Genomic DNA, 9,206 nt, shown 5'->3' with positions numbered 1-9,206 from the left:
TCCCTACACCACGCTTTTCTCGTGACTGAGTTTTGGTAAGTGGAGAGTGCTCTACTTGAGTATATTAAGAAATTAAATAGCTGTGGCCTTCCTTGAGAAAGATCCTGTAGCCTTGGATCTTGAAATAGAAAACTGTTCATAGGAAGAAGAATACTTAAATTCATGTTTCACAGTAGCTTGACTTCTTTTTTTTCCCACCTGCAAATAATTTGATCGTGTGCAAGTAATAATGTAGGCCCTTTTCATTGAATTTTAGTGCTTGCAACATCAAGAAGAAAACAATTTTTATAGGACAGACATATATACCACCACATATATATCAGCAGTATAATATGCCACTGCTGACATACCTGGAAAAGAGGAGCAAGTATATATATGAAGGAGAACATCTCTTCTTGCAGCATTTTATCTTGGTAACTGACAAGAAAGCAGAAAACAGTATAAATCCATTTAGATGAAAGATTTTGAAAACACATTGTAACATGCTACAGTTCAGACATGTTTACTGTTTTTTCCTCCTTTCTGTACACAAATGTTTTTAATTCCTTATTCTACCATTCTGTCTTCAAAGGAAGCCCTTATTATGACCTGGTATGGGCTAGGGTTCTCTGCTAATGATTTGTGAAAGTTGAATAGATCAAGATTAAATCCTTCCACATAGCAGTAATTAGTAGGGTTGCTGCAGTAGCAGTATTGTTTAAAAATGTTTGAAAATTTCATGTGTCTTAAATTTGAAGGTGTATTCTCAATCAATGGCAACCTGCCATCAAATTTGATTTGATTACCCTTCTTTTTGCTACATAAAGAACTACAAGAACTTAAGTGTGATTAAATACAAGCTAGCAAGTCTAATGGTCCAACAGGGAGAAAAGTAGATTTGAAGACTGGGCTTGCTTTTGTGTATGTCATATGCAGTAGTACCAGAAAACCTTATGAACATCAAGATGTATTGAATATTGAACCATAAAATTGTTTGGGTTCAAGGGACCTTTAAAGATCATCTAGTCCAACCACCCTTCTGTGAGCGGGGACACCTCCCACTAGATCAGGTTGCTCAAAGCCCCATCCAACCTGGCCTTGAACACTTCCAGGGATGGGGCATCCACAGCTTCTCTGGGCAACCTGTTCCATTGTCTCACCTCCTTCACTCTAAAAATTGTCTATCTTCTTAACAGACCAATAAAAAGACTGAATTGGCTTTGACATATGAATCTTGACTTTTATCAACACCATCAACATGTTTTAGCTGATTGTGCAGTAGTTTGTCCTAATATCTTTCTGGGTTTTAAAGTCTGTCTGTTTGGTGTGTCTTCCTTCCCCTCCCAAAAAAAGAAATATGCTTGAACTTTCAGAGATTGTTTCTTACATATTCTAGAGTGAATTTCATCACACTGTCAGGGCTGGAATACATCTAGCTCATCTAAATATTTTTAACCTGCTCTCTTTATCTTTCAACCTACCCTTTTTGTTGTTGTGGTTTTGGTTTTTTGTTTCTTTCTTTCTTTCTTGTTTAAATTAATTGCATCAAGTGTCTGATTACAGCTACGTTTCTGTATAAAGACTGACTTAATCTTTCTCTGGGTCACCTGTTATTTTCTTTCTTCACCTGGCAATGCCCTTTTACTTTGTCTTCCTCTAACTTTAGTGGCATTCATAGAAACTTGCTTGCTATGATTTATGCCCCTTCGTAGTTACAATTTATTTGTGTCCTAGTCTTTCTGATACTATCTTTCCATGCTTACATTATTTCTTGTACTCATCTTAATTGTATGTCAAATCATCCATATCCAGGGCATTGAAGAGCTCTTGCTGAGGGCTTAAACATTTTCCCCTGTGTCAGGACAGTTTGCTGTCATCTCCATTATAGCCTGTTCTCTTAGTGTCTGCCAGCTCTTCTTTAGTCCTCTATCCTTTAGAAACTTCTTCCACATATTTTATGTTAATCAGTTTACTGAATTTGTTGTTACATCCTTGGAGACAGGGGACTCATTGTCTTTGCTCTTTCACCCTGAGTTTTAGAATAGTGAACTCCAGTATTCAGTCATCCCCTTCATCCATATTAGTGCTTGGTTTTGGGCTCTTTGCGAGCTCTTGTCTGTTACAATCAGAGTTACATTTAAAATATCTTCTTTTGGTTACTTGCTGCAGTTTTCCTCAATACCTTCTGGTATTGCATTGGAAAGGCCTTGTCCTGGCTTACTGCTTTTCTAGCAGTTACACAGGTGGTAAATGGGAAATAGAGTTAAATCAAAGAACAAGGCTGCTTTTTAAATTGGAAATACCTTTGAAGTATAGAGGACATTGAGCATAACTGCTCTTCAGAAAGGTAAGAAATTGATCAGAAAGATCAGGATGAGAAGAACAGAAAAATAGAACTGGAATTATATGCTTCTACAAGTCACCTCAAGAATACAGAAATAATTCACCCCATTTAAAGTGAAACATGCAGGCAGACAACTAAATACAATTAAACAGATTTTTTTTTGTCAAGTTTGCCTGGCTCTGAAACTCTATGGAATTGCTAACACAGATACAATATATTGCCTATTCTTTTGTGCTTAGAGGCTGCAGTCCCAAAAGCAAATCTTGGCTGTTGATCTTAATCAAAAGAGCTTCAATGTGCCCATTCAAGTTGCTTTCCATCTGGTAGAGAAGGGAGGAGTTTACAAATTCAAATCGCTCATTTGGAAGGCATGTCAGTGAAATGATGTGGTGCCTTCTTCCCTCCACCATCCTCAGCTCAGGTCCAATAGAAATGGACCTGATTAATTCTAATCTAATTGCATTTTAAACAAATATTAACAAAGGTGAGACTCCACTTTTAAAATTACTAAAATCTTTTAAGCAACATATTGAATCTTCCAGAGCATTAGATTTTTATCTTGAGTGTAATGAGGTGAGAAGCTGCTCTATGAAATCTGCAGATGAGTTTTGTATTACTGCATTTTTGTGGAGAAGCTGCAAGTGAACTGATGGAGCCACTTCCATTCTCAGTTCTATTAAAATTGGCTAGACTTGATAAAACTAGTGAATATAAATTTCTTACTCATACTTTCAACCAAAATGTGACTTCACCTTCTCTTACCCTTCTTATTCTTTAGTTTTTGAAGCAAGTAAAGAATTTTCTTAAGGGGTGTTTTTCCGCTAATATTGAGTTACTGGAAAACTGTAACGGTGTAAACCTACTTGTAATTTTGAGTTCTCTTGAATGTATGTCATATAAAACTTCAAATCACTTGTGTATGTTGAAGGATGTGCCTTTCTACAATAGGTCAGCATAGATCATTAAGGAGAGACCAGAATAGGGAACATAATTTATGAAGAGGTGGTTTTGCTTAGTGAGATTATTTTTTTCTTGCTTTTGAATGATGGGTATTTTAATTTCAACTAACTTAGCATGCATTTGGCTGGTTAGGGAGGAGTGTGCTTTTCTTGGCAGAAGGATCTTGGTTTTGAAATAAGAGTTGTGAAGGATTGAAATAGAATAACATACTCAAAACCAATGTTAAATGTCAGACTATGTAGCATAATTGGTTGATGCAAAAATGCATACGTGTATCTTTTTATTAATTATAATGAAAAGGGAAAAGGACTGTTTCAGAACTTAATATAGAACATTTATTAATCTGATGCTAGAGATCAAATTTTTTTTCTGGAAGAACATGTGATGATTGCAGAAGGTGAAGTGCCTTCCATGTCTAGATTCTTAAAGGAAAAGGGGTAGGAGTAATCAGAAAAACAAGCCCGAAATAAAAACATCACTTCCTCCATCCTTGTTACTCTGGTACTCTACTTACTTAGTAATTATGGGTGGATATCAGCTTCATCAATGTCAGACTTGTATTGGTCTGAGAGTAGGAAGATTAGGGCCTTAATGTATTTTGAGATACTAGGATAAAAATCTTGAAAATTGGACAAATGTTATGAAAATGTATAATTTTTATCTTGAATTAATTCCATGAGTAAGCATGCACTGACTCTTTTGTTAATATGGTTATTTTTATTTATTTTCAGTTGTTCGTATCCATTGTAGTAACAGTTATATAATGTTATAACAGTACCTTGGCACATCCGTTGTTTGTAAATATCTCAATGCAGTATTTACACTTTAATATCTAACCAGTCATCCCCATATTAAACTTTCTCTCAATACTACTCGCCCACGGAAGGAAACATCAGTGTCCTACTAAAGTAGCTATCTTCCTTCAGAAATTGAAGTTACCTCAATTAACAGTGACCTTTCTGCTGTGTTTACATACATACGTTCTCCAGTCTACCTTTCATACTCTCAAGCTATTCATAGAATCATAGAACTATTCAGGTTGGAAAAGACCCTTGGGATCACCCAGTCCAACCATCATCCCTACTCTACGAAGTTCTCCCCTAAACCATATCCACCAACACCACATCCAAACGACCCTTAGACACATCCAGGGATGGTGACTCAACCACCTCCCCGGGCAGCCTATGCCAGTGTCTGACCACCCTTTCTGTGAAATAAATATTCCTAGTGTCCAGCTTAAACCTCCCCTGATGCAGCTTGAAGCCCTTCCCTCTTGTTCTGTTGTTAATTACCTGTGAGAAGAGACCAGCACCAACCTCTCTACAATGACCTTTCAGGTAGTTGTAGAGACTGATGAGGTCTCCCCTCAGCCTCCTCTTCCTCAGACTAAACATTCCCAGCTCCTTCAAGCATTCTTCATAGGATTTATTCTCCAGGCCCTTCACCAGCTTCATTGCCCTCCTCTGTACTTGCTCCAGCACCTCGAGATCTCTCTTGAATTGAGGTGCCCAAAACTGGACACAACACTCCAGGTGTGGCCTCACCAGTGCTGAGTACAGGGGGACAATCACCTCTCTCCTTCTGCTGGTCACACTATTTCTAATACAGGCCAGGATGCCATTGGCCTTCTTGGCCACCTGGGCACACTGCTGGCTCATATTCAGCCCCTTGTCAATCAGAACCCCCAGGTCCTTTTCTGCCAGACACTTTGCAGCCACACTTCCCCAGGACTGTAGTGTTGCCTGGGGTTTTTGTGGCCCAAGTGCAGGACCCAGCACTTGGCCTTGTTGAAGCCCAGACCATTAACATTAGCCCAATGATCCAGTCTAGCCAAGTCTCTCTGTAGAGCCTCCCTATCCTCATGCAGATCAACACTCCTGCCTAGCTTGGTGTCATCTGCAAACTTACTGATAATATACTCTATGTCCTTATCAAGATCATCAATAAAGATGTTAAACAGAAAGGGTCCCAGCACTGAGCCCTGAGGACACCACTTGTGACTGGCCCCAGCTGGACTTGACTCCATTGACCACCACTCTTTGGGCCCGACTGTCCAGCCAGTGCTTGATCCAACAGATCGTGTGCTCATCCAGGCCATGAGCAGCCAGTTTTTTTATGAGAGTTCTATGGGGAACAGTGTCAAATGCTTTTTGGAGGTCCAGATAGACAATATCCACAGCCTTTCCCTTATCCCTTAATCCTTGCAAACAAACAAGCCAAACCTGTTTGTTATTATTCTTTATTATCACTTTATTGTCCATAATTATGCACGTGTCCCATTACATCCGTGGTGGCTCAAGACTGGGCTCTGTGACTGGAGGAGGTACGTGTGTGTCTCTTCCTTACACTGGCTCTCCCTCATGCCACCTACCTGTGTCTCCCAGTCCCCATTTTTCCCACTGTACTCTGTCCTAATGCCTTCTGCATTCAATCCAGGTGATTGAGAAAGGAAGACACTTGAGAGTATCTCCTTTACCCCGCTGAACTGTAAATGTTTGTTGTCCTCACAATACCAGTACCCAACTGGATCCAGCACTGAATCCTGGGCAGCAAGTTACTTGGTTTTCACCACTTCTACTTTGAAAGTTTTTCCCTCCAGCTTCTTTTAATTCCAAGTGGCAAAAAATCAAACTGGTAGTACAATAATCAATCATAAAATGAGTAATTGTCCGTATAGTTTTGGAAATGCCGTGTTTTTATGTATCACATGTAAATGAGAAGTTTTGGTCCCAAGCTCATTTTTCTCTGCTGGGCTGATACAAAATAATTAACTGACCTTGAACTCAGGAGTATAATTTAATATAATTCTCAGAACTGATTGTGAAAGGTCAGCGACAGAAACAAATCTATTTCTTTGGCAGTAATTTCCTTTTAAGAAACTCTCTAGTGCTGTAAGACTTTTTGCTATATGATTGTTTTTAAGGCTGTTGCTTGGCTTGAATTGCATCAAACACTAATTAAGCCTTAAGAAACACTGAGTTTCTTAATCTTCTTCACATCACCTGCATTCTGATCCAGTGCATTTATTTATAACATGGTGGTTTTCATTCAGAAACTTTATGTGACTCAGAAGTGAAGGATGGCTCCCAAAGTTTAATCCAGACCTACTCACACCTTCCTGAAATACCTCAGGAAGAAAATGCAGCTGAGTCCTGGGAAACTTTAGAAGAGGTATGTGGGAATTTCACTTTTGCCATGTGGGTGCTTTTGTTTTTAGCAACTATTACAAAATAACACTTTTTTTATTTATTTGTAGGACTTGATTCAGCTTAGCCAGTTGGTGACTGAGTTTTCTCTCTTAGTCAGTGTAAGTATTAATTCTGCATTCTATCCTAGATCGATTCTTGTACAAAAAGAAGGCGAATGGGTCACTCCTAGCTGGGGAAAAAGAGAGATGAGCAATACTTCTGCCTGTAATCTGAACTCAGACTGACCAAAGTGGTATAATAACATTAACTGAATGTAGCTGAGTCCAGTATTGAAGACTACAAGGTCCTAGTCACTGTCAGCAACTTCAGGCAAGTGTCAGCCACCGAGTAGGGGCAGAGCAGTTTCCCCCAGCGAGCTGAGACGCCTGCATGAAGGTGCCGTCTTTGCTAGTGGGACAATACACCTATTGTTTCAAAGCCTGTTCATTAGCTACTTTCCAAAGTCATAGGTGATGCCAATGTTTACATCAAATTGCCTAGCAGTAAGGTGAAAGGTTTATTTTGATTTTCAAATGCCAACAGAAGAGGAATGTTCAAAAGCTTTAGTTTAACTACTTCAGCTGCCCCATCTGGTTAGAAAACTTAAGAGCTCTTCCTCCCCTACACCAGCTACTTGTTGCTAAAAATGTCTTTGTGGCTCTTCTGTCGACTCAGGCTCTGTCAAGGTAATTTTTTGAGGAGGGAAGTCTGCTGAGTATGTGCTGCTTTACATATACAAAAAATAAGACTTAAGATTCATTTGGCTGCAGAAGCACTGCAAACATTTTTATTTGGTAGCCTAAATGTTAGCAGCTTTAGCTAAAAAGGAGAGTTCCTGTTCCCAGAAGTTTCTGGATTTTGCACATAACTGTCATTAGATAAAATAGCAAGCATCTAAAGTGTGTGGCTTGGATAGTAGAGGAAGATGCCAGAGCTGGTGGATTCAACAGTTTTTTAGAGGAAGAATGTTCAGAATGCCTTTTACTTAAAGCTGAACATTAGCCATCTCATTTTTGTCACGTAAAACTGCCTGGGTACTGCTGAGATTAAAATAAGAACAAACAAACCCACAAACCCCTTTATCTTGTGCTCCAGTGTTCTCTGAGAGGGACTGCAGGGGAATCTGACAGCATTGGAAGAAAGGATGGAACGTTTATGTAAATTCAAACAGGAAAATACAGAGTAACATCATGTATATTTTCAGTAGTGTCATTACTCGTAACGTTCAGTCAGTGTCTTATAATGTCATGATTAAACACTTCTGTTTAGATTTCTTGGTACAGCTTTTTATGTTGAAGTTGTTATTATCTTACAAATGCTCTTCAGAGAAAATTTTTTCAGCAGGAAAAAAAAAGTCTAATTTGGATTATTTCCCCCTTTGGAATCTGAGTTCATCTATTCACAGAAAAGATACAGAAATCCTGTTTTGGGTGGTTTTCTCTAACCACATTGTATAATACCCACACCATATTATTACTTAATAGTTAGGATATTTTTTTTCAAGTAAGTTTGTAGTTTCAGCAGTTTATCAGATGCTGTTAATGAACCACCATTAAGGCTGCAGGGCTGCAGTGTGTAGCAGATGAAAGTGGCTGCGGGGCCCTGATTACAGGCATTAAAATGGTGTGTATTGGCTCACTGCTGCTTCCCAGCAGGTTACCTCACTCATAATTCCTTTGCATCTAGTCTCAGCAGGAGAAGATTGACAGGATTGAAGACCATGTCAACAGTGCTGCTGTGAATGTTGAAGAGGGAACCAAAAGCTTGGGGAAGGTAGGGATCTGCTCCTGCTGGTGAATCAATGGTACTCAGCCTCCCAGCAATCCTCTGTATTAACCCAATTGATCTGCCCTCTTTAATGCTGAGGGAGGCAGCAATTAAGGAAATAGGAAAGAAATGACCCATAGGTAGCTGGGAAAAAAAATAATCAATCTCTCTTGTAATTTCCTATTGCATCCAGGCTACTAGGAAATAGAAAAGTGTGGGGTTTTTTGCTTTTTTTATGCTATTCTGATGCTACATTGGTTTACCTGCAAAGACAAGAGCATCCAATAATTGGCTTGTAAGAATTAAATAAACATAAAACAGGTTGATGATAACATGCAATTTCAGTCCCCTTGTATGAAGATGTCAGTGATCACTGCTGATAAGCCACTAACCTAGATTCAGGCATGTTACTGAAAAGTCTGAGCATTTTCTGTTTCACATTTGATTTAACGTGGACACCAGGTAATTGATAGTGTGCATCATCAGCCAGAACCGTATAGAAGGACCTGGTTTACAACTATGTACCTGAGAGCTCAGGTTTGGATTGTTTTTTGTATGTTCTGTCATACATGTGGGATAGCAGGTAATTTCTTTCTTTTTAAAATACTAATCTATAAAGTTTATTTATCACTGAGCATTCAAGTCATTGCCAAGAGCAATGAGGGGAAAATGCACATCACCACGGGCAAGTATTTTAACTGTTGTTTGTTTGTTTGTTTTCTTTACAGGCTGCAAAATACAAGCTGGCAGCTTTGCCTGTGGCAGGTGCAGTCATTGGTGGAGTGGTGGGGGGTCCTATTGGTCTCCTTGCAGGCTTCAAAGTGGCAGGAATTGCAGCTGCACTTGGTGGTGGGATTTTGGGTTTCACAGGTGGAAAATTGATACAAAAAAGAAAACAAAAAAAGATTGAGCAGGTCTCTTCCAGCTGTCCAGAGCTTTGTCACCAAAGTGCCAAAAAATCCAGCTGA

At 39.1% G+C, this 9,206-nt stretch overlaps 1 protein-coding gene across 2 annotated transcripts in view; it reads left to right on the top strand.

The window, feature by feature from the left end:
• STX17 (syntaxin 17) overlaps positions 1 to 9,206 on the top strand; it is a 20,440-nt gene extending 11,234 nt beyond the window's left edge. For both annotated transcript variants that reach the window (XM_009993634.1, XM_009993633.1), the window contains exons 4-7: positions 6,336 to 6,454; positions 6,540 to 6,590; positions 8,158 to 8,244; positions 8,967 to 9,206. In XM_009993634.1, the coding sequence (XP_009991936.1) occupies positions 6,336 to 6,454; positions 6,540 to 6,590; positions 8,158 to 8,244; positions 8,967 to 9,206 (497 nt within the window). The remainder of the gene's footprint in view (positions 1 to 6,335; positions 6,455 to 6,539; positions 6,591 to 8,157; positions 8,245 to 8,966) is intronic.

The sequence above is a fragment of the Chaetura pelagica genome, unplaced genomic scaffold (assembly GCF_000747805.2).
Source record: "Chaetura pelagica isolate M959 unplaced genomic scaffold, ChaPel_1.0 scaffold723, whole genome shotgun sequence".
NCBI classification, from domain to species: Eukaryota; Metazoa; Chordata; class Aves; order Apodiformes; family Apodidae; genus Chaetura; species Chaetura pelagica.
Note: the sequence above shows the minus strand (reverse complement) of the source record. Positions and strands in the feature narration are given on the sequence as shown.